At 32.6% G+C, this 25,389-nt stretch overlaps 3 protein-coding genes across 5 annotated transcripts; 1 reads left to right on the forward strand and 2 right to left on the reverse strand.

Annotated features, from left to right (window-relative positions):
• Window positions 1-595: 595 nt before the first annotated feature.
• LOC11426263 (kinesin-like protein KIN-14R) lies at window positions 596-8,389 on the reverse strand. Of its 2 annotated transcripts, none has more exons than XM_024784584.2 (19): window positions 8,096-8,389; window positions 7,430-7,731; window positions 7,171-7,342; window positions 7,002-7,072; window positions 6,717-6,900; window positions 6,526-6,635; window positions 6,326-6,425; window positions 6,117-6,203; window positions 5,817-5,993; window positions 3,810-4,083; window positions 3,393-3,554; window positions 3,060-3,275; window positions 2,930-2,967; window positions 2,646-2,809; window positions 2,299-2,550; window positions 1,978-2,043; window positions 1,712-1,786; window positions 1,543-1,608; window positions 596-1,305 (listed from the first exon to the last, which is right to left on the reverse strand). In XM_024784584.2, exons 1-19 carry the CDS (start codon window positions 8,262-8,264, stop codon window positions 823-825), a joined length of 3,168 nt encoding a protein of 1,055 aa, XP_024640352.1. In that variant the 5' UTR covers window positions 8,265-8,389; the 3' UTR covers window positions 596-822. The 2 variants fall into 2 exon arrangements, with proteins under 2 accessions (XP_024640352.1, XP_003612997.1); XM_003612949.4 differs by having other exon boundaries at window positions 7,430-7,728; window positions 8,096-8,388.
• Window positions 8,390-12,361: 3,972 nt separating this feature from the next.
• On the forward strand, window positions 12,362-19,041 carry LOC11426264 (probable glycosyltransferase At5g03795). 2 transcript variants are annotated; one of them, XM_003612950.4, is made up of 6 exons: window positions 12,365-12,672; window positions 12,921-13,244; window positions 14,425-14,711; window positions 15,238-15,470; window positions 18,031-18,188; window positions 18,630-19,041. In XM_003612950.4, exons 1-6 carry the CDS (start codon window positions 12,529-12,531, stop codon window positions 18,729-18,731), a joined length of 1,248 nt encoding a protein of 415 aa, XP_003612998.1. In that variant the 5' UTR covers window positions 12,365-12,528; the 3' UTR covers window positions 18,732-19,041. The 2 variants fall into 2 exon arrangements, with proteins under 2 accessions (XP_013453696.1, XP_003612998.1); XM_013598242.3 differs by lacking the exon at window positions 18,031-18,188 and having other exon boundaries at window positions 12,362-12,672.
• A 1,684-nt stretch (window positions 19,042-20,725) lies between these two features.
• Window positions 20,726-22,959, reverse strand: LOC11426265 (pentatricopeptide repeat-containing protein At5g65570). The gene has a single exon (XM_003612951.3). The coding sequence runs from the start codon at window positions 22,787-22,789 to the stop codon at window positions 20,759-20,761; it is 2,031 nt and encodes a 676-aa protein (XP_003612999.1). The 5' UTR covers window positions 22,790-22,959; the 3' UTR covers window positions 20,726-20,758.
• Between the last annotated feature and the right edge of the window lie 2,430 nt (window positions 22,960-25,389).

The following is a 25,389-nucleotide window of genomic DNA, read 5'->3' on the forward strand; positions in this document are numbered from 1 at the left end:
AAAAAAAAAGTCTAATAATGGAGTGGCTATATATGTTGTCGATTTTGAATTCTTTCAGTAGTCCAAAAGTAAACCAGAGGTGGAAAGAATTAAATAAACAAAAAATGGTGATATAAACAAATTATTTATTTTGACACAGTAGGCAAATTAATATAATATTAAATTATTTTTTATTACTAGGTTTGGTTATATAAAATGATGTTTTAACTTACTGATAGAAATTAAATATATTTTCCCGCAAAAAAGAAATATTTGATCCATAAACTTCAGCTTACTGAAGTGTTAAATTGAGTGTTTCCTCAATAATTGAGTGTAGCAGCAAGTCAGTTGGATTGGAATTGCAGCCATTTGAGAAGTGGAAGCAATTACAAGTATTCTTCTATTAGTGCAGGACAGCATTATAAATGTTGCTTTTATATAACAAGGATTTCATTGCCTTTTCAAAAAATGATTAATGTATAATTAATCCTGAATTATGTAAATACTGAAATTATTCATTTAATTGTTTAGTCACGTTAGAGTAGTCAAAATATAGGGAATAGATGGAGATAGCCTTATAAATGTGCACAAATAACATTATCACAGTAAAGCATAATTACAAAACAATACCACTCATATTATAATTTTTAAGGTAACTCATAGCAGTACTCATTTAATATGACACAATCATGACTTCGTATAATGTATTTTCTAGACACAATAAAATTCAACTTCAAATCATGCTTTTCATCCATCACAAGAAAAGGTGGAGATTCTAAGTAAAAAATTACACACAAATAATAACCAATATCAGCAGCTGTTGTTACATGAGAGATGTATCTCCTATCTTGACCATATCTTTTTCTTACTATCCCTCTCTTTAACTCCTTGAGACTGATCTCTGCTTGTGCTAGCTCTCTTATGAGACAAAGGAACTTGACTAGTAATGACCGGCGGTTTCGTTGTTAGCCTACCAGTTCTTACAATTTTAGGCGGATCAGATTTCCTTGTCATTTTTCTATCGCGTAAAGTGGATGACGGTGGCCCGACTAAATTGTTCTCAATGTCATTGCTTCTTAACTGCCTTTTGTTTCTCATCTGCTGAGTAGAATCAGTCCCTTTTAACAAAGCAGAACCTTGACTTATCTGGCGGTTTACCGAGTTTGAACTACATAAAATGCGACTCTCAATATCATTTGGACATTCTTCACTTGTGCGGCTTTTACCTATATCAGGTGTGGCCGCCGCCTTTACTGCTTCAACATAACAATGAGTTTGCTGCCACTGTTGCTCTCGCTCCTTGTATTTCTCCTCTAGTTCCTTCATCTGCCATGACATGTTGCCACATGAATTATTAATTAATATAAATTAAACAAATCACTCAACAGATGCCAGAGATAGAAAATGGTAAAAATTAAACATAGTACTCCTTTTCAATGTATGGAGGGGAGATTTAGACATATTAGACTATTATTACTGTTACTCTACTTCACTCATAATAAGCTTCTAAATGACTGTTAACAATTATTTCAAATGTAGTGTGCAACAGAAACAAATTAGTACCTGTTGTTTTAGCAAGGATTCCGAGTTCTGCTCCTGCTCTTTCAGTTTTCTCTCAAGCTCCTTGATCTAAAGAATATGAAGCAATGAACATAAAAAGAGGTCACTCAAAATATCCCATAACAACGGCAAAGAATATCGCACTACATGAGCAATTCTAGTGCTTGACAACCTTATCTTTTAGAAAGGAAGATTCAGACTCAGACCCTTGCAACTGATCTTTCAGCTTCTTTTCTAGATCCCAAGCCTGCAATAACATACAAGAACTGACTTAACTTCTTTTTTCAGACCAAACTAATTGTTTCAGTCAAACAAAGAAGGATAAACTTTTCTCCAATATATGCATCTTATGATTGCATGTTCTTCATGCTAAGGTTTTGGCAAGAATAAAGAATTAGAGAAGAGTGTAGGAAGCAGTTTTGCAAATGTGTTACAAACCTTCTGTTGGAAATTTGCTGTCTCTGTCTGCAGTTGTTCTTTTATTTTTCTCTCTAGCTCTTTGACCTTCAGTATAAGCATGTGTCTTGTTAGATATGAATGTCAAATGTCTCAGTAACGAAAGCAATGAACCAATGCTACTTATTTATAACTATATCTTCAAACACTAGCTATCATTTGTAATACGTACATTTGTGAAAAATTTCAAATGAAATTTGCAGTTTATAAACTATAAGACCAAAACCATGATACACAACCAATGTTACTAAAAAATGTATAGATGAGCCACATGTCAAATAATAATCTTGAATAGAAAACAACCTTATGTTGAAGAGTACAGCAGGTTTCTTCTTTTCCCTTCAACTTTTCACATAATTGAGAAACTTGTTTCTCTGATTGGTTTTGCATGGATGTTTTGAGCTCAATCTGACCTTCAAGTTCTTTAATCTTTTCTTGTAGATTTTTGTGGATATTATCCTTTCCCTTGGCCTTGCTCTCAATGTTTTGCAAACTTTCTTCTAATTTCCTCAAGGATTCTTCTTTACTTCTGCACTCACTTCGTGCTTTGTCAAGCTATGCCAAAGTGTATAAGGAAGAATTCATCATAAATTGTTCATAAGGCATGAGGAGAAAAATTTAATACGTTTTAGTAAGGATCAGCAACCTACCATTGCTTTTGTCTTTTGAAGTTCGCCTGTATCAATTTGCTTCTTAACAGGACCTAACTCAACGCCCCTCACTCTAGTTGCAAAATTAAGTGAGCTCAGAGTCTCACCGACATCCTGGTCTGATGGACTTATTTGTACAAACATCAAAGTTTTTGAGTCACCTCCTGCAATATGATACAAACATACAATGAAACAAGCTTCACCAATGTAATCCTACAAAAACTGGATCTTACTCCTAACATATAAACAACACATACAGAGAAAGTGGCAATAGCTAGACATACCTAGTGAGTCTTGGAGTAAATGTGTCAACTTAGAATTCCTGAAATATCCAAAAAATAAAAATAGCATTGATGAAACTAACATTTACATATCAAGATTGGTAACAGTAAAGAGAGTAATTAATAGGTATACCTATACGGAATGTGACTACTTTTGGCAGCTAAAGCGGATATCACATCTCCAAGAGCAGAAAGAGAACGATTAATATTTTGTGCCTCCTTAAGTCGCTCTCCTTGCACATCAGTCTTTGCAAGTCTCTCACTGCCTGCCAAATCCACAAGCCAAAGCTTGCTCTTGGTACACTCACCATTCATCAAATTTTTAGTCTTTACCATTATACATAGCATGCTGAACAAGAAACAAGTAGTAATTATCGGTAAGTATAGAAAAAGAAAAGCTAGCAGTGATGTATAGTTCATAGATTAGAAATTGTAAAGAAATAGGGAAAATGCATTAGCTTGGTACCAATGAGATCGACTACTATGTTCATTAACATTATTACTTCCAACTGCTCTAGCATTGCTTCCAGCTTGCAGTACAGTCCACACGTCACTTATGTTGTCAACCTTGGCTTCTACAACACCAGGTACATGATGATGTCCTTCATAATTTTGTTTTATCTCCAACCTAATAACAATTTCAATACAACTCATTTTAGTTTGCCATATTTTCATAGTTAACTAGTAGTATTTAACATTCTAGTATGGTTGACAAAGCTTTAGTGTACCAAACTGTCACAATGAAATATCAACGCAACTCATTTTAGTTTGCCATATTTTCATAGTTAACTAGTAGTATTTCACATTCTAGTATGGTTGACAAAGCTTTACTATACCAAACTGTCACAAATGAAATATCAATGACAAACTCAACAAAGGTTACCTTTTTGATGCTGGTCCCGTAGCCAATAGGTCTCTGATTTGTTCATTGTAAACCTCGAGCACACTAACAGATATGTCGTATGAAAATGTTTCACTCCTTTCCTTACTAACTCTAAACAAATGCTCAAGAGTCCTGTAATTTACACCTCTATTTTGCTCTGTTCCTTCCATAGTAAATGTTTTTCCTGTTCCTGTTTGTCCATAAGCAAAGATGCAAACATTGTAGCCATCCAGCACAGAGATTACCATTGATGATGCATCAGCAAAAACATCAACTGTTAAACAAAACCAACACTGTTTTTAGAAAACTTCCAATTGTGTAAATACTAAATAATCATAATAATAACAGCAAGAATCTACAAACTACTAATTTAATATAATATACCAGCAAAGTTACTAATTTATCCTTTTACAAATCTAATCACATTGTTTTAAACTTAAATTCCTATCCTTTTTCCATTATTAAAAAAAACTCAATATCGGTTACTGAACGGAAGGTTAGTATAAGTTTTTTTTTGTTTCTTTTCTACAACAACAATTCCATTCGGTTTCTCTCCATTCCTTTTTTAGAAGAAGGGTTTCTCTCCATTCCTTATCTTCTTATAAACAAAGGTTTGTTCTATCCTCATTTCTCCATTCCTTCAAATTCAATCTTATGGAGTAAACACTTCATTAAAGCCCTTTATCCTGTATTGTAATTTACATAGTACATAATATATTTTGGTCTATATAGAAGTTACTACACAATCCCATTTAACAACCATACAACACGGTTACAAACATGTTCAGGAAACGACGATGACTCATTGGAAGATTTTTTTACAAATTCATTTCTGTTTTGATGGAAAGGTACACAGATTTTGATCCCTTTACATTAGAATTCTCTGATTTAATTTCTTTGGCAATACCTTTGTATTATATTTTGGTCTATATATGGTTTTAAAAGGTTGTAGTTAGATGTTTTTTCTGATTTGAAACAATTGAACTATAGTAACATATTAGTAGAAATTTAATTTCCACATCATTCTTCTCATCTCATTAGTAGAAATTCAATAGCATTTTGCCTCTATGCATCATTGTAATCATTTTGACATATTCATTTTCTTCTAATGGAATATATTAAAAAATGTGCAGGGGGTATCAAGGCAATCAATATGTGATAACAAGATGAAAATAATGGAATATATTCAAAAACTCAAGTCACAAGGGTTGATGATACTAATCATGCAATAACTTGTTTTATATTTACAGGTTAAATATGCTTTTCATCCTACAAAGTTTAGGCCTTCCATGTGTAGTAACTATTTAAAAAATTGATATTTTAGTCCTCCACATTCATTTCATGCACTATTGGCACCTATTTGGAGGATTAATAGGCCTAAGAAATGAATATTTCAAGCACTCGAATACCTATTTTTTAAAACAGGGACTAAACTTGGAATGTCTTAATTTTATAGGGACTAGAAAAAAATATTTAACCTTAAATTTATTTCCTCTAAAAAAAACCTTATATTTAGATATTATATTAAAATGATTGTACTGATTTTGATATGTCAAGTACTGCTATGGCCATCACTAATTAGCATAGTCAAGATTGAATATTTTAGTTTGGGCATTAGTTATGCCTAACTCTTTTCCCTATCCTTCAAGATGCACCTCAGTTTAGATAGCATTATTTCATCTGTTGTTAAATTGATGGTTTTTTCTTTTTCTTTTTCTTTTTTTTTTTGTCAAGGAAAACAATTTCCAATTATTGTTTCTTTTACTATGACAATTAACAAGTCGCAATGCCAACTTCGGTTAAATACTATTATTGTTTTACATGTTAAACAACTTTTTTTGAAGATACGTAATCATTTTGCTCAATCAATTATCAGGTTAAATCATTCCCCATACCCGTGTGGGTTTGTAACTAGTAATAATAATAATATGAACCGCGAACTAATATGACAATAAGGATTAATGATTATCAAGCAAACAGAGTTCTTGTATCACATTCTACGCATACCTTGATCATCTTTTGGTGTATAAACCCTGTCAAATCTGAATGATTTTTTAGAGGAGCCAGTTGCCAAAATCCCAAGGCATCCATCTTTTGCTGCATCAAAATCCACAACTGTTGTACACCCAGCTGACATTTCAACCTTATTCAATGGTCGACAACGGCAAAAAACTCTGATGTTTCCTGTGTATTCAGAACAGAAGCACATTAGAATTTAATGCCTTTGACTTATAATAATTCTTGTCAAATAGAAACAAAGTCTACTTATACTAAATAGAATAAGTAAACATGATAACAATAACATACCTTTAGCCTCTTGAACTTCATTGAAGAGCTTCTTTCTCTGTGTCATCTCTTCATAATACTTCACTTTAAGATCTTCACACTGCTTAACTGCATAAAAAAAATCTAGCCCTTTAACACGATTCAAACTACTTCAAAACTAAAAAAAAAAAGTATAAATCTTCAGTCTTAATTAATAAAAATGGAGAATGAACAATGTAACTGAAGCATACCCAACTCCTGTACTGCATAAACCATCTTGTTTAATTCAGGGATTGAATCAACACATTCATGTGCTTCAAAGGAAAGCCGAGACTGCTCACTCTTCATCAACTGCAAAACAAATTTAGTGTCGATACTCTTAATGTGTTTCTGAGAGTTATAAAAAATGATAGTAAGTTAGTAACTCTAAACATCACTCTTTGTCATTTACCTGTACTTTTTCCTGTAAACTGATAATTGCTTCTGCCCATTTCTTCTTATCAAGTTCATATCTGTTAGAAATACTCCTCAGGTTCTCAGCTTGTTTTTCGGCAGTTTGTTCTGACAAATCACATTAATCTAACTGAGAAAGGTCTAAGATTATGATTTCTATATGTTTCTTGATCGAAGGTCTTGCAATACCTGTAGTGAGTGACTTAAATGTCACTTGATCAAGCTCCATCTGGACTTTTTCCACTTTCCTACTCATTTCAGTTAATGACGTCCACGCCTCATAGCATTCTTTTGCTTTGAGCTCGCACTGCATAGTAAGCTCCTTTATCTTATTTTCATACTTTGCTGTAGATTTTGTCTGCATAACTTTTATCTGAAAGATTCCAATTAAAATCAGGAAAAACAAAATGATGTGAGCCTATGATATGCTTAACACTTCAAACAGCCACATATCAAGTAGTGTACACCTCTAACCTGTGATGAAGGAATTTCAATCTGCGCAGCACAGTAGTTACATTCAATAAAATCGCTTGGCACTGGTGGAACTGTATAACAAAATATCGTAGACAATAACAAATTGTTGAGTAACTTCAATACCACTGGAAAAACTAATCAAGCACAGTAAACTGAAGAAATTAAGTACCTGACTCTTTTGACGCTCTCCTAATGCAGATCCCACTGACAACTGGGCTTCCATTTAAACTCTCAAATCTTATGAGAATCACCCCATCATCCTTCACAGTGGCCCGACAATCAATCAGCTGTAGCGGCTTGTTGACTCCAACAGCTGCATAGATATCCAATTCAGATAGAACCTGCCAGCCATAATATTACAATTAAAAAATGAGTTCAAGCTACAAGTTTGTCAAATGCAAAAGCATTAGTTCTGTGAAAAAGCTCACCTTTTCTTCTTGTATGTAAACATTGAACACCCTCATTCCTTTCGGCCCATTTACATTAATAATCTCAACAAAATGCAGGTCAACAAGATATTGTCCAGGAGGAAGGTTATCAATTCTATAACTAAAACTTCCCACCCGAGCTGACTGATAAATCGATGGGTAATCTCCACCTTCCACAATCGCCTCATTCGTGTGGAAAACATTGCCACCGTCAAAAAAAGTGTCACTCAGAAACTTCACTCCATCAGCTCCTTCATTAGTCGCTTCCCCTCCCGCGTTTACAAACATTACACACTCCTCTGCTTCAAAATGTATACGTTAAAAGTGAACACTCAATTTAACAAATTAATACGTGATATTAATCTTAAGTCCTTTCGTAATTCTTGGAATATTCTAGTTCTAGTGTTACATTTTTCAAACTACCCAGATTTACAATTTATCAAAACCTAAACAATAATTCTAAAACCCCAATTAACCCTAATTTAATTACCAACATTTTTGTCAATAATTGTAAAAAAAAAACCCAGATTGAAAAGCAGGTTTTTTTTTAACTGTAATTGGGAAATGTACTTAGAAAGAGGGGGAAAATTGAATCAAATTTTACATATTTTGATCGTATTGTGTATGATTCATAAAAACTATAAACTGAAATTGGGAAATTCTAACCTGAACTTTGAGATCTGGCGAAGCCATTTTGAATGAGTTTTGAACTTGAATCAACAAGCATAGAATCGAACAAGGAATCGTTTTCATCTTCCATTACTGAATCTTCTTGCTGGTTTGGGATTAGGGTTTGTGGATCATTGTGAAATTCGTTGGATTGAATCGGTTCCATTTTGAAATTCGTTTGAGAGAGATTCAGAGCGCGAGAGAAAGATGACGAGAAAGTGTGAGCGGTGAGTTCTTTCAATTTTGAATTTCGTTACCGTTGATGCTTTTGATTAATGGACCGTTTAACTTTTGCTTTTTACTCCCTAAGCTATAAATAACTAAATGTGGTACATTTTTGTAATTTTTTTTCTGTCAAGTATTATAGTGGCTGGAGCTCACATAATTTAATTGTGGATAAGTGGGGTGTCCGGGATTCGAATCTTAGTTATTGTATATAATATGTAATATCCCTACTAATTGAGCAAGCTCGTGGATGTCCGGGATACATTTTTGTATTTTAATCAACACAAAATGACCTCTATTAATATTACAAAGTCTCTAACTATTTGGAGATTTTTAAATAGATTATTAAACTAAAAAATTCTGTTTAGATCATTTTTAATGGGTATGTTTAACTCATTAAGCATTGCGAGAAAATTTAATTTTTGCTTGCTCCGCAAACGTGTTCAATTAAGCACTTTTTATGTGGATCACATAATATTGAATAAAATCTTGAAATATATACTCCCATAATATTGTATGTATATATGGGTAGTAAAAATATGTAATCAAACATGCTAGTTGCTGACATAATCAATGTATATATACACCCATAAAAAATGTAAAATGTTAGTTGCTGACAAAATTACAAGGTACTATAAAATCAAAACTAATAAATGACATGATTAAATGAAATATAAAATAAAATAATCAACTACATATGCCAAAAAATATTAATTACATCCGTAATTTTAACAACTAAACCGATGAGTCATGAGTGAACAGCAAGTGAATAATCTTATTGAGACACTGAAATTAAAATAAAGATAGGGAGTGTTAAGAATAATAAAGATTTTTTGTTTTTGCAAATTAAAAGTCGCAATATTTTACCTAGTTTACGAGTCTATTTCTTTCTAATTTTTATTCTCTATGACTACTCCATCTCAATTTGTTAACAAAAAATATCTCTCTGTCTCAGTTATGCAACTATTAACAAAAGAACAATCAATTGTCAAAAGCATAAGTGTAGTTGATCATAACTATAGAAGCAGGTGCCAATTGCAATTGCCAAAGAATTTATTTATTATTTAATAGTCAAACGAATTTTCACTTTTGAGGAATCAGTTGAATTATGAAATGTTGTGATAATATAAACATTGAATTATGATCCATGTGTGTTGTTTTGATAAACATGTTGTCTTTAGTTAATTAAACTTGTAGAGTGAAGCCTAGACTTTGGAACACATATCCTAGCTTAGGGCTAATTGATTCACATTTCAAATATTCATACTTGTGTTCTTCTTGCACAATATCGAATAAAATATTTAATAGCCTTTCGATTCATTATATATATATATATATATATATATATATATATATATATATATATATATATATATATATATATATATATATATATATATATATATATATCCGTGATCCAGGACCATGAGGCGCCCTTGAATTCTAGATTTGAGTTTTTTCAACATGGCAACTGGATGACTAGACTTCATTTGAATTTTTTTTTAAATTATATATGAATTCAATGAAAAAAAATTGACATTATTATTTTGGGAATAATGTATAGTTTTTAATTATATTGAGAAGTTTGTTTTGACAATATTATTTTAGCCACAATAAATAATTAGCCCCTATGCACGGAATGACAAAAAAAAAAAAAAGTTAGATTGACACTAGTAGGAATGTTATGGTCACATTTAGAAAAATAATCACCACCTTGATTATTGTGCCAAAAAATCACATTTGTACCATTAATACTAGTTGGCGGAACCATTGATATAATTTTATTCACAACCTCCAAAGGAATGTGTTGAATCATTCTTTGCACATCTCACTTCACTCCATCTAACACAAAAATCATACTATTGTTATATACCTTAAGATCATGGATATTAGTAACAACTGAATCCATGATACAATCTACGTGAGAAAAGTCAAATGGTCGTTTCATAAGTTAACATTCACCTTATCTTGGCAAACAAAATAATGTCATCCGCAAAAGCCAAGTATCACATGCATCAATAGAGTACGAAACCTTTACATCTTAGTCCAAATAGCACTATAAGATATCACTTTACAATAGTATTCTTTGACTCAACCTATTATCTTATCAAACCTTCTCCATACATGGAGCTTATGTTATTCCTACATAAAGCGCCGTCCACATTAAGTTAAAACAATCTATAAGAAGACCTTATACAAGATTTGTAATTTGGGTCACACATATTAGAATGCGAAGAAATGTGATTTCTAAACTCCTTATCAATCAATATTATATAAAATGTGTATAGTTTTGGATAGCATACAAAATGTTATCCTTAAAAATGTCCTATTTTATTAATTGTTAGACGAAATAACAATAATCATTGGCAACTCAAACACATAAATGACAAATCCAGAGTTGAGAACCACAATCATGATATCCTTCCTACTTAATAATTTCAACGTTTTTACCGGTTGAGGCAGACTTTTGAACCACTCTCTATGTAACTTTTGATATGTATTTTTTACACACAAACTGTACAATTCAAAATCATAATTGAAGAGCCGATCAACAAAATTGCACCAAAACAGTAGTCTCCCTCCATCAACCTCGTTCTCTCCTTATCCAGTTCTCATGTCATTAGCTTCAGTGTTAGTCATTCATTTGGAAATGATGGCAAGCAAAATGAACCTGAAATGGATACTACTAGCATGGAAAATATTGAAACAAAAACAATCCTATCATACTCATTATTTTGCATAATTAATTAAACAATTGGCCCGTCAAGTATCGCGATTGTGTGATTTTGGTCCTCACTATTTTTTAGTGATTTTGATATTTTATGTTTTCACTTTAATAATTGGTAGTCTCCCTTATAATCTCTTTCAAAATTTATGTTGTTGTGACATGACTTTCCTTTAAAATTAAAAAACAGAAAATCAACAGTTTTTTATTTTTTATATTTTTTATAATCATCCATCTTGATTTTGGACTATGCTTAGAATCGTGAGATTCTTTGGACATTTTACAATCTTTGATTTTTCAGATTTTGCCAACTTCATTACCTGAAATGAAGTTCCTTTTATAGAGTTTAAGATGAGATCAGTTGCAAAAAAGGTTGTTGGAGACATACATTGGAGTTGCACTTGATATTGAGAGTAGAGTACAACTTTATATGTTATCATTATATATAAACTCAGATTTTAGAGATGACGTTCATTCTATTCTTCATAAGATGATGAGATACTTTGGTCCGCTAACTAGACTATCTTCTACTTTAACGTTGAGATGTTGTTGAACATTTTACTAGTAGGTATTATTTAAAGAGTAGAAAACAACAAAATTTAATATTTTAATACTTTAAATTAATAGTATAATCGAAAGAGAAAAAAATTACACAAAAACTAGCTATTAAATCTAGATTTCTCATTTGAAGAAGTAGTTGATGGATTTTTCTTTTCTAGTTCTATTTTTTTTTTAAATTAGTAACAAATGGAAGAAAATTTTCAGAAGTGATTATTTTGTTTAAAACAAACTATAATCACATGTATGTTTTGTATTATGGTGACAATAATTGATTTTGATTGAATTTTTTATGTAAAATTGATGGTGACAACTAGGGTATCCATGGAAGAATGGTGGATAATTTATCCCAACTAATACATATTAGTCACATAAGCACATTTTTAAGTGGTATCCATGAACTATCTTGACCCCACCAATAAATTGCTCATTTTCATTGGTTGGTGGATAAATTACCCACCATTCTTCGATGGTAATCTAGAAAAACACAAAATGGATTTCTATAAATATGAGTTGAATATAAAATGATTTATATTTGAATATTAAAGGTTAAAGGAAAAAACTAAGATCAATTGTAACAGACAAAAGTTATAGATTCTAACTTAAGTAGAATTAATTTTACAAACAAAACCAATTCACTTTTAAATCTTCCAAACATGGTAAAATTAATTCTCCAACTTCTATAATCACTTTTGATCATCAAAATAAAAACCAAACATAAGAGAATAACAGTTTCCAAAAATGATATTTTTCTAAAAGTGATTATTTATTTTTGAGTAAATGGAAAAAAGAAGAGGAAAACAGGCAGTAAAGCAGAGAGAGATGAAACAGTTAAAGAAGTTTCCATTGACAAGCAAAGCTTCTTCTTCTTCACATCACAGATCCATCTGAATAATCATCATCATCATCTTCTTCATTGCTTATGATGTCTTCCGTGAAGCAAAATCAACAACAATCTTCATTCCACACTCTCTTCTCTCTTCGTGGTTCACTCCTAACCCTAGCAATCCTTACTCTTCTTTCATTCACCTATCTTTCTCTCAAATACTCAACCCCTTCATCTCAGGTACACAAAATCGAAATCTAAACCCAACCCATTTCCAAATTTTATATTTTACAATGACCCTTTTGGTTTTTTTTTTTGTTGTTGTTTCTTAGGTGTCAGTATCAGTTGTAAATATTGTAGATTCAAGAAAAACTGAAGATGAAATAAACAAAAATTAAAATCTAAACCAAACACATTTCTAAAGTTTCTATTTTTTAAGGTTTTGTTTTATGGTTTTTTGATGACCCTTTTGGTTTTTTGTTTCTTAGGGGCCAGAATCAGTTAATGTGAAGGTGGTAGATGCAGGAAAAAATGAGGAGGAAGATGATGGTGGTGATGAATTTGGCGATGTGTATCATTCGCCACGAGTGTTCAAGTTGAATTTCGCGGAGATGGAGAAGAAGTTTAAGGTTTATATATATCCAGATGGGGATTCCAAGACTTTTTATCAGACACCAAGGAAGCTTACTGGAAAGTATGCTAGCGAGGGGTATTTCTTTCAGAATATTAGGGAGAGTCGTTTTCGGACTCTTGATCCTGATGAGGCTCATTTGTTTTTCATTCCTATTTCGTGTCATAAGATGCGTGGAAAGGTATTGTAACCACATTTTGCATTGTCTTTCCATTTGTAATGTTGTGATTTATTGCTTGGTTTTTAATGGTTATGTTGCAATCATTAATATCGCGGAGAATTGCATTTAAATGCTGTGTCTGAATCACAGTGTGTGTTGATTGCATAGACATAAAGAATATTGATGACTGCATTGATCCTTATGCCTTGTTCCCTTACTTGGGTATTAAATAAAGGTAACGATTGCATTTGCGCCATGATCCTTGATATTACAGAGAATCGTGGGCGAATGCGGACTTGGTCACAGTTGTACTGTGGTTTCAGTGACATAGAAAATTGTTATGCTGCGGCCTAGATCGGGGTTTGGACCTTTATTTAAAACCCTATTCCCCAATAAAAATATAACAAATTTGTCACCAATTGTTTTCCACCAATTCTAAGGGGTGAATTTTGTTAAATGTTTCGTGTATTTTTGCATCTGGTTAGTGGAAAATTGTAGTAATGGTATCTATAGTAACCGTGTCTCTAGTACTGTACTTAAGTTTTATCCTTTTAAGACCCTGCTCCGAAGATGGAGATAATCGCTTATTTGTTCATGGTTTATTATCATGGTGCTGTAAATATAGCTAAACAGGAAATGATAAGTAATATGAAAGATTTAGAATGTCTAGCCTGGATGTTTAAGTGTCCGCTTCGAGGTAGAATAGAATGTAGTCAGTCTCATGTTTGGATACTGTGCAGAGTACATCTTATGAGAATATCTGTAAAAATCTTGATGCTGTGGCTTAGATTTTAGTTTTGTCTTGGGCTTTTTATTAAAAGGATTAAACTTACATCTAGATCCGTATTTCCTTTATGCTATGTTCCCCACTAAAAATATACCAAAACTGTCACTAATTTCTTTCCACCTATTCTAAGGTGTGAATTGCGTTAACTGTTTTCTGAGTGTTTTTGCATCATTTTAGTGTAAAATCATAGCAACGATATCTATAGTAGTGCACCTAAGTCTTGTGCTCTTATAACCCTGATTCTTAGATGGAAATAACTGATTATTTGTTCATGATTTGTTACCATGAGGCAGTAAATTTACAGCAAAAAAGGAAATGATAAGTAGTCAGAAAATTTTAAAATGTTTAGCTTGGATGGCAAAGTTTCTACTTCTAGGTTGAATGTAGTCAAACTCATGCCTGGATATCATGCAGGGCACATCTTATGAGAATATGACCATAATTGTACAAAATTACGTGGAAAGCTTGATATCCAAGTATCCTTATTGGAACAGAACCCTGGGTGCTGATCACTTCTTTGTCACTTGTCATGATGTTGGTGTAAGGGCAACAGAAGGACTTCCATTACTTGTGAAGAATTCCATTCGAGCAGTGTGCTCCCCAAGCTATGATGTTGGATTCATTCCACATAAAGATGTTGCTCTCCCTCAAGTGCTGCAGCCATTTGCTCTTCCAGCTGGGGGGAATGATGTAGAAAATAGGTGAAGCCTCTTCAGATTTACTTTTTTTTTGCCTCTTCCATTTATCTAGATTATTATACTAAAATTGGTTCAAATTATGTTTTGTGGATCAAACTTTTCTTGTTTATATTGTTATCATCATGTTATTTAAGTTTCGTGTCAATCTTGTTGTGGTCCTTTATCTAAACTTACTCACAGTACACAAGTCTTCAGTTTCTAAAATGATCTATAGTTGCACGTCAATTTCAAAATTTGTTTGAGCTGGTTTAACATTACGAACATTGTGGGTCTTAATATTTTCCTTGGAGTAATATTTACTACTTTCAAAGATCCCAAGATATGAAAAATGTTGCTGAGATAATTAGATTATTTATTTGATACAGCAAAGAAAAACAATACTTTTTCCCACTAGGTGGGAATGTTTTATTTCATAAGATAAACAAATATTGTTGGTATGTTGATATATAATTTGTTCTGGAAGATCAATATTCGATAAACAATAGTTCTACATTCCATTGTGAAAATTTGATAATTTTGTGGTTTGCAGGACTAGTCTTGGATTTTGGGCTGGTCATCGTAACTCTAAAATTAGAGTTATTCTTGCACGTGTATGGGAAAATGACACAGAACTTGATATTTCAAATAACCGAATCAGTAGAGCTACCGGGCATCTAGTGTACCAGAAAAGATTTTACAGCACTAAGTTTTGTATATGCCCTGGTGGATCACAGGTTAATAGTGCTCGAATAGCAGATTCTATCCATTATGGATGCATACCTGGTAAGTCAACCTTTCTGATATTTTTTAACCTTTTAATTTTGTGGTTGCTTATATTGAGCTTCTCAAAACTGCATGCCTATATGACAAATGACAATGCTAGCATATACGAACATGATACTTATTCCTGAATGGTTTTTGGCCATGTTTGGATAAACAACTTAATTAAGTGTTTATGTTTAAGCTATTTCTATAACAAAAGCTAAAAGCTAAAATAAAGTCAAATTGTTTATTGTCATAAGCTCTCACAAGTGTTTATGCCAGTAGATAAGTTCAAATAAGTCAAGCCAAACTAGTCCTTTGTCATGTTAAATTTACCTTGCATTTGTTGTATATCGGTTATTGGTTAACAAACATATGTGATCCCTATCCTTTTCCATACTGATTAACGTTTTGTGAAGCAGTTCACAAACAATATCTAAAGAGATTAGAACATGTTTGATTCAGAACCAGTTTTAAACCTTAAGATTTAACCAAATAAAATAAAAAAATGAACAAGAATTATAACTATATAAGATAAAAACATTAATATCAAGTCGGTAATTTCTCCCATAATCAAAATTATTTCATCAACAAATATTGAGGGTGAAAAAAGATGTTTTGGGGGGATAAAAAATGCCTGATCAGATTTGAATGCTAAAAAGAATAAAATGGAAACACATGATTTTTCTATGCATGCATAAGGATAGAAAAATTGACTTAGAGTTGCAATGACAATTCAAGTTTGCACAACAAACAAATTCAAGCATCTGGTGAAATGAAATTTTGTTGAATTTCGAGTGGAGGAACCAAAATATCATTCGCATTGTATCACACAAAGCAACAAAAGAAGACAATTCCTAACTACAATGTCTGCAAATCATTTATTTCAAGTCTCTTGATAGAACTTAGGGATTTCAATGAAAAACAACTGTGAATTATTGGTGGAAATGTGGCGAGCAAAAAGCTCTGCAATGGAATAAACTTAACAGAAAAGAGAAGATACCAGAGTCCTAAGACTACTTCCAGAGCATTTCTGCTCCTGACCCAGATAAATTCTCTCCTAATTGACCAAGTATTTTTCTCAAGGGAAATGCTCATTGTTACGGAATATTAAAAAATGAACGCACGAGAGTGTTGTACTCCGTTGATTTTCACCACAACCATGTGTCTGATTTCCGTCAAAGACGGACATGATAATTTTTAGCTTATCTTAAACATGACACATACACATCCTTGCTTTTCTTGTGTTAATTATTTCGTAATTCGTAATATTCAGCACTGCTCTTTTCTTAATGCCTCCCCTACCTCCCAACTCTCCTTGTAACAAACTCGTCCCTTGAAATCAGATTTCAAGGGAAGGTGGAAGAGTGCGAGGCGTGTGATTTGGGCCCACTGATTCAGCTGTCATATCTATTGGGAGCTAGTGTCCGATCACCTCTCCCCCACTGTTTCTAGCAAAGAGTATATCAGTACTTGTGAACAACTCATAGCCTTGTATTCATTAGATGAATGGCTTGGGTTCTTATAATTTGGGGTTTTAAGGTTTGGGTTTATGATTTGTATAGTATTTGTTATTGGACTTGTTAGATATTTTGGTTGAGTTAAAACCAGTTAATCGATTTTACCCCAATATTCAATTACAGACACTGAACTTATTTATAAAATAGGCTGAAGTTCTTGAGCTGGTTTTGATAATATAGTTTTTTTTTATGGTGTAGTGTAGCTTGGTTTACAAATTGCTTTGTTTTTCTGGGTTTCTGTGGAACACCTTATGGAATAGAATTCCCACCATTGGTACCGAGAAGCATGACCAGTCCTTCACATCAACCATTACATCTTGCAATCCTTCCTTTTTATTGTGCTGAGGGGATGGGGGTTAGTTGTGGAATACAAAGAGTGCCTTGGAATCACAGTTTAGGAGACCTTGGCTAAGGTTGAAACAGTGTTGTCAAACGCAGATGGCAGAAAATAGCAGTTTGTTCAAATTCAGCTATCTACGGTTATAGTGCCACTATAGTTGGTATTTGACATCACTTTGTACTAAATAGCGTTTCACGAAACAATAGTGGTGTGTTCAACTTCCGTTACGCCATAGCAGCTACCTGCTCCGTCCCTAATTATATGATATTTTGTTCATTTCACACAAATTAAGAAATGTAATTAATATTGTATGGGAACGTGAAATTATAGGTCATTTTACAAAATTATCCTTCACTGATGGCATATGAAATATAAATTAAAGAATTGAAAGAAGAGAGTAGTAAATAGTTGAGGGTATAGTAGGAAAAGTAGCATTTAATGCTTCATCGGTATTGTAGTGTGACTTATAATTTGGGACAAATTTTTTCTCCAAAATGACTTATAATTTGGGACGGAGGTAGTATTTGACAACACTGGGTCGCGAAGTACTTTATTATTGGGTGATAATAAATCTCAAATTCAATAATACCCCACCTATCCAAAATGACTTAAGCATTGAATATTTAATTTTGACTCTGATGTGTTGCCCTTAAGGATGAATTTGGGATGTATGAGTCTTTACACAACCATGTAACTGACCTGAAGCTAATGTTGTTTGCAGTGATATTATCAAATTACTATGACCTTCCTTTTAATGATATTCTTGACTGGAGAAAATTTGCTGTTGTACTCAAGGAGAGTGATGTATACCAGCTTAAACAAATCCTCAAAAACAAATCGCAGGATGAGTTTGTTGCACTTCATAATAATTTAGTAAAGGTGATCTTCTCATTACTTCATTTCAAGAAATATTTCAATGCTACGTGCTTAAATTTTACTCTGGAATTTCTTATTATTTATGTCTTTTGTAAAGTCATCACTTATCAATATGTTAGGTTGGTATATAACTCCCCAAAAAAATATTACACTTAAAAATTTGAAGAAAAAAATAGTTTAAAGACTATGGAATGACAGTGTAAAACTTGTTTACATAATCAATCTAATTAGATCTTGTCATATAGATGCTTGTTGACATATTTTAAGAATTAATATAATATAGTGACAGAGCAATTTAGTTGTATGATTCTGTAAAAATGATTTATGTCGTTAATGCATACTGCTTAGTGATTGAACTCAAAAAAAGTTAATATGTAAAATTGGCAATTGAATTATTTCTTGATATGGTGGAACTCACAAGAAAGTTATGTCATCTTGTATCAGATTCAGAAACACTTCCAGTGGAATTCGCCTCCAGTCAGATATGATGCCTTCCATATGGTTATGTATGACCTCTGGTTACGCCATCACACAATCCAATACTGATTCTAAGGGCTTGGTTGTTTCTGCGGTAGATGAATGTCCAACGCGCATCAGGATCAAAACTACAGTTTATAGCTTCTGGTAAATCATGGCCGATCGGCATCTGAATACAAGTTGAGCGTGTGTGGAAGTGAAACCAAACAAAGATCAAGACTCACTTTTGTTTTGTATACTCCCTTTACTTCAGTTATAGTAACCCAGAGAGGCACTGTAAATAACTACGTTACAGTTTTGTATGTAACAGCTAGTTTTTCGATATTCTTGCATCTGCAAAGTTTTATATTTAGCATTTCCCTTATTTATTTGCTATGAAGCTTTTTGTTGCGTTGAAAATTCAGGCTGGTGCAATTTTTAGTGTTGTTCAAAATTCAAATTCAGTCTAACGTGAATCATACCAGACTTAAGTAAAACAATGTCATTGTAATATCAAAATTAATTTTGAAGAATCAACTAAAGAAAGTGTAGTACTTAAAAATAAAAATATAGCATCTAACTTGATTTGAAGGATATACAAAAATCTTAAAACTTAATACAATTATATCAATAAATAATTCAATTGCAAACTTTACATATTAACTTTTTGAGTTCAACCACTATGCAATATGCCTATGCTAACCTATTTGATAGAAAAATATCATACTCATTGTTCTATTTTCTAATTACCATCTCAGAACAGATTTAAAATGTAAGACAAGAAAAGTACAGATGTCTCGTAACTTGTAAGTGCAAGCGAGATGGTAAGAAGACTGCGAAATATTCTGTTTTTTTCAGGAGGATGGGAGTTTGAATCCACAATATCACTCTTCAAAGCAAAATACTTCCCTAGTAGTGGCTTCCTTGATTCGAGTATTGGACATAACACAAGTTATGTTTGGCACAACATTTGGAGTTTGAAGTTTGGGTACAAATGTAGTATAGGTACAGATTCTCATATTCCATACATCGATCAATAAACCTGTCAATTTGAATCCGGTCTTGAATCATTTAAAAGTGTCCGACTTAATCTTATATATCATAAAGGTTTGGAATGAGAATGTTAGAAAAGTGTTGCAAACATCTCTGTTTGATTATGTGCAAAATGACAAACTGATATGGAAATATGAAAAGAACCGGATGTACTCAGTGAAGAGTGCCAATTGATGTGGAGAGCATAATAGGGATGTACTCAAAATTGTCTCCCGACAAGAGTCTGGTTGCATAGAGGTGTGAATGGTCCGAATAATTGTGTGCTTTGTGACTCCGGCGTTGAAGATATATGCATCTACTTTTCATTTGCCAAATTAGTATTTAATGTTGGCGAAGAATTGGTATATGGAAAAGTATGGTGCAGGTTTTGAATTCTGCCAAGTCTGTGGCTGAGAAGCGAGAATATCTCTGATATTCTGCAACTTTTAAATTCAAACCAAAATGCCTTATTTGCTTACACTCTTTAGTCAATATGGAAGCAAAGAAATTATGTGATTTAGAGAAATGAAATTGTTCAAAGGAATGCAGTCTGCTAACGGGGTATATGTTTGTTATCAAGTTGGCGGAATGCGCAAGAAACTCGAGTGAGTGCAACGTCAACGCTTCACTTTCCACATCTTGAAACAAAGTTGGTATTGGTGTTTGTGTCAGAGATGATCAATGTCAATTTGTTCTGGCTAAAGCCGAGTTTCACCATTAACTGATATTAATGTTGGAGAGGCCTTATTAATGTTGGATGAGTTTGACCTTGGTGCTATTATCTAAGATTGTAAATATTTTTTCTCGTCTTTTTTCACAAACTCTAACTTTGCTCAAGTCTCCACGTCTTTAGTTAGCCTCCATCTTTTTATCGATATTCCTATATGTATTCAGAATTTGATTATTAATTTTTTTTTAGTAAAGAATTTGATTATTAATGAAATGCTATAATTCTCTCTTGTCACAAAAAAAATAAATAATATAATAATATCACTCTTCTCCGCACTTAATGTGTGTATCTCATCGTTAAGTTCTTTGAAACCAAAAGAAGAAACGGGCAAGATGAATGATAATAATTTAGTAATTCACCAATAATCTTTACAAGAACAAATTCCTCCTTTAAAATGATGAAATCTCTTTGCATCTCTAGCAATTATATCTCTCCCAGTAAGTAAAGAAACAAATTTTATCCAACTGTGGCAGTCCCCACAAACTCTAAGATTCTTGAAAATCCTGATAGCAGTATTCTTACCGCAAGTCTTCCATAAAGCAAAAGCTATAGCTAATTTTTCACTGTGATAATATAAAGCACTAATCTTTTTCTCTTCCTCCAAATCCTGCAACACAAATTTGGTATCAGGATTATAACCCAAAGTTATAACCTTCTCTATTAATTCATGCAACATTTCTGAAATTTCATGAGCTCTTGGGTGAGATAAGTCTCCTGCCATAAAAGTATGAACTTCCCGATCGATATCAACCCAACTCATTGCAGGAGTTTTCTTCAACCTCAAATCTCTTCCTGCACTTTTCATCTCGATCACATTGTCCCATTTTCCAGCTGAAGCATAAATATTTGTCAAGAGAATATGAGTTCCTCCATCCCTAGGAGCTTGATCAAGCATTTTTTTCATAAATTTCTCCGCCATCTCTACCTCTCCATGAATCTTACATGCATTCAGCAGCGTCCTCCATTGTATCACATCTGGATTTTTCCCCTCCTCTATCAACATCGCAGCCTCTTCAAATCTCTTAGCTCTTCCTAACAGATCAATCATACAAGTATAATGATCTCTTGTTAATTCAATGCTGTGGTTGTTCCTGATGAGAGAAAAGATTTGACACCCTTCTTCAACTAACCCTGCATTGTTACATGCCAAGAGAATACTAATAAATGTCACAACATTTGGTTTATGTCCCAATTTTTTCATTCTTTCAAAAAGCTCAAGAGCTTCATGCCCAAAACCGTTTTGTGCATAAGCATAGATCATTGTGTTTATAGATACTACATCTAACTCAGTCAACGACTCAAAAACAGATCTTGCCTTTTCTACATTTCCACATTTTCCGTACAAATGAATCAGTGCAGCATCAACATACTTGTTTCCGTCAACTCCTAGTTTTACGGTTACGGCATGGATTTGTTCCCCTGCTTCAAGCATTGCAAGGCTTGAACAAGCATGAAGAATACTAGAGAATGTGAAATGATTCGGACTTATCGAACACCGAATCATTTCCCTAAACATCGACAAAGCAATCTCCTCTCTACCATTCTGCACAAGACCAACTATAAAAGATGTCCAAGTCACATGGCTTGCATAAGCAAGGCTATTAAATACCTTTATGGAATCCTCAACCATGTTGCATTTTGAATACATAGTAAGAAGCGAAGTCTGCGAAGCAACAACAGATTCCAAACCAGACTTAACAACAAGACCATGAATCAATTTACCATTAACTAAATCTCCTAGATTACCACAACTAACCAAAACACTCGCCAAAGTATATTCATTCGGCTTAATTCTACTACCGACCATATCTTCAAAAACCTCCAAAGCTTCACCATCAAGACCGCGTTGATTATACCCAACAATCAACGCAGTGAACAAGACAACGTCTTTATCCAAAACACGGTCAAACACAAAACGGGCATCCTTCATTTTACCAAATTTCGCATACATATCAACAATGCCGGTTGCAACAAACCCATCCGACACCTCAAAACCCAAAACCACAGCCAACCCATGTGCTTTCTGCCCCTCACGTGAAACTCCCATTTCTGAAAAAGCCTTAAAGATTGCGGAGAAGGTGTAAGCATCCGGTAAAACACCCTCAAAGAGCATGTTGTCGTAAAGCTCGATAGCTTCTTTGGTCTTCCCACGGCTAACATGAGAAGAGATCATTGAATTCCAAGTAACTATATGTCTGTTGGGCATTTCATCGAACAACTTGCGTGCTTCAGTGATGACGCTGCATTTGATGTAACCATCAATGAGCTTGTGACCAAAGAATGAAAACAAGGAACCGGATTTGAGGATGTGGGTGTGAAGTGATTTGAGGGTTGTTAAGGATTTTTTGTTTGTGAATTGTGCAATGAGGGAAGTGTAACAATTCATATTTGCATGCTACAATATGATTGTTTTATGTTTTTTATTGCCACGATGGTGAGTGAGGTTTTCTCTATGTTCATGTCTCTGCATAAATTCATATTTTCATGCTACAATCCAATTCTTTTATGTTCTTCGTCGTTAATTTTTTTATTTTTTTATTTTTCATTTTAAATGCAATACATTAATTCTGCTCACATTTGCTTTGATAAATACATTTCTGTTTGGTAAGGCCATCAAACGAACTTATAGCTTATAAACTATAAGCTATAAGCTCGGATAACTAACATTTTATCACAAGCTTATAATTTATGGGTTTTTCTATCATGTGTAAATTTGCACATGTTAACAAATTTAAAGTGGAAAGTTTATCTTGAAACTTATATATTCTATATTAAATAGATAATTTTTTAATAATAATTGATATTTTCCAATGCAAAGTTGCTACATTTAGTTTCCTTAACATGTGCAATATTACACATATTAGATAAACCCATAATTTATTACACGAACTTATAATTAATTAACGTGTGATATGTACACCAACCACTAATGTCATACTAAATCATTCTAGAAAGAAAACGTCATTTAATAAAACATAACTCTTTCATTCCTTTCGGTCACAATTGTCTCATTTTAAACTGAAGGAGTGAGTCTATAATTTATTCACAACTTCGAGTCGTGTGATATGTACACCAACCACTAATGGCACCTCCTCATGTCTTGGTGCAGCTTGGATGAAAGCTTGAAGCAAACTCTGAGCTGCAAATGTTTGATCAGGCATTCCAGATATCACGACATTCCCTCCACTTCTACCAACACTAGGACCATATACAGTAACCTTTGCATTAGAAATCTGGTCAAATGGGCAAAAAAAAACAATTTAAGCTCTTAATATAATACTACTTCGACATGGAAAGTCAAATGGAAATATAGTGGAACATATATGTACGTTGTTGAAAGATGTGAGCCATTTGACTCAAATCCTAAAGAATCAAATCCTATCATCTCAAAATATAAAATTGTAAAAAGGAATCAAATTGTAAGAATCAGTCCCATCGCATGCATAATTTGATCCAACGGTTCATGTAACGGGGTTCAAAAGAATATCTTTATGGATTGTATGAATATATAATTTATAATGATGTCATTTAATTAATTTGTATCTTATTATATAAGAAAAAGAATTATAAAAAAAAAAATAAAAAATCAATCCTCTTCTTCCTCTAATATATAAGAAAGTTTCTCGAAATATTGTAGTATATTAGACAGAAAAAAGTGTCACGTTGCGTATATTAGCGAAAGTCAAAGCGGAAAATCTTTGAAAATCTATGGTCTGCACTAACCCGCATGTTTAAAATAAAAATAAAAATAGCCTACACAAACATACCTATCCATCAATCAATATCTAAACATTTTCCTCCTTCAAAAAAATAAATAAATAAAAACATTTATGTAAAGATTCATGAAGTGCATAAAAAGAAACTCGCTAGCTCCCATTTTTACCCTCAACCCACAAAAAGCTAAGATTTGCTTTGCTTCTCGCTTCTTAGTCTCTCCTGGGGCGGATGGTAGTACAAGGGAGGGGTAGCCCTTGCTACCCAAAAAAAAAAAAAAAAAAAAATCTGATCGTGTAGGTATATTTTTATATTTAGCTACCCTAATAATATATATTTAACTACCCCAAGTTTAATTTTAGATGAAATAATTTTTTTTATCTTTATTTAACTTTCGGTCGAAATTCAAATTATTTGATAATGTTGTATAAGAACCTAAAAGAGATAAATAATAAATAATAACAATATTTTGTTTATTTAACAAATAAAGTAATACAATTGTAGGTCCACACACTCTCAGCCCACCAGCACCACACACTTTATAGCTATGTTTGTATTGGTTTGATACTTCCCGTCTCAATAACAACAATAAAGAAACATTTTTCAACAATAAAAATGATCAAGACAATAGTCATAGACAAATTAAATGTACAATGAGTTTCTTGCAAATAACCTATTTATTTACATTTGAAAAGACTAAAATTTGTTAATTTTAGTCCTTAATTTTTTGTTAGAGATTAAATTCAAGACTAAAAACACTTTTTTTTATAAAAAAAAATTAAAAAACAAAGGCAAAAATTGAATAATTTTTTTAACCCTAAATTATATAATTTATAGGACTAAAAATATATTTTATTCTTAAATTTAATATGTTTGTTTTAAAAATAAAAAAAAATCTTTATAGTTGGCCCCTGCATAAATTTTTTGCGAGCTTCGCCGCTGCTCTCCTCACTTGCAGCAATAATGGCCACACCACCCCCAACAGTTCCTCAAACTGCTCTTAAGATCCTAACTCATTTTATATTTTATATTTATACATTCATCATTCAATCAATTTCTTATATTATACAAACAATTTATTCATCTTTAAATTTTTCCAAAACAATTTTACTACCCAAATATTAAACATAATTTATTCATCTTCTAATTTTTCAAAATTTTTTTTTAATCCAATTACAACCGTCCAATTTACTAAAACAACTTATACTAATTTTTAATTCTTTTTCAAATTTTTCCATCTTAATTAAATTATTAGCAATTTTCAGTCATAAA

This window comes from Medicago truncatula, chromosome 5, assembly GCF_003473485.1.
Source record: "Medicago truncatula cultivar Jemalong A17 chromosome 5, MtrunA17r5.0-ANR, whole genome shotgun sequence".
NCBI classification, from domain to species: domain Eukaryota; kingdom Viridiplantae; phylum Streptophyta; class Magnoliopsida; order Fabales; family Fabaceae; genus Medicago; species Medicago truncatula.

Bases quoted from the DNA above. Each gene is read 5' to 3' on its own strand.
- LOC11426263 (XM_024784584.2), bottom strand. From the start codon at position 8,264: ATGGAACCGATTCAATCCAACGAATTTCACAATGATCCACAAACCCTA. The intron at 3,555-3,809 runs GTAACCTTTGTT...AATTGTTATTAG, and splicing joins ACGGGACCAGCATCAAAAAG to GTTGGAGATAAAACAAAATT. The intron at 1,306-1,542 runs GTACTAATTTGT...ATGTCATGGCAG, and splicing joins AATCCTTGCTAAAACAACAG to ATGAAGGAACTAGAGGAGAA.
- LOC11426264 (XM_003612950.4), top strand. From the start codon at position 12,529: ATGATGTCTTCCGTGAAGCAAAATCAACAACAATCTTCATTCCACACT. The intron at 12,673-12,920 runs GTACACAAAATC...TTTGTTTCTTAG, and splicing joins ACTCAACCCCTTCATCTCAG to GGGCCAGAATCAGTTAATGT. The intron at 14,712-15,237 runs GTGAAGCCTCTT...TGTGGTTTGCAG, and splicing joins GGGAATGATGTAGAAAATAG to GACTAGTCTTGGATTTTGGG.
- LOC11426265 (XM_003612951.3), bottom strand. From the start codon at position 22,789: ATGAATTGTTACACTTCCCTCATTGCACAATTCACAAACAAAAAATCC.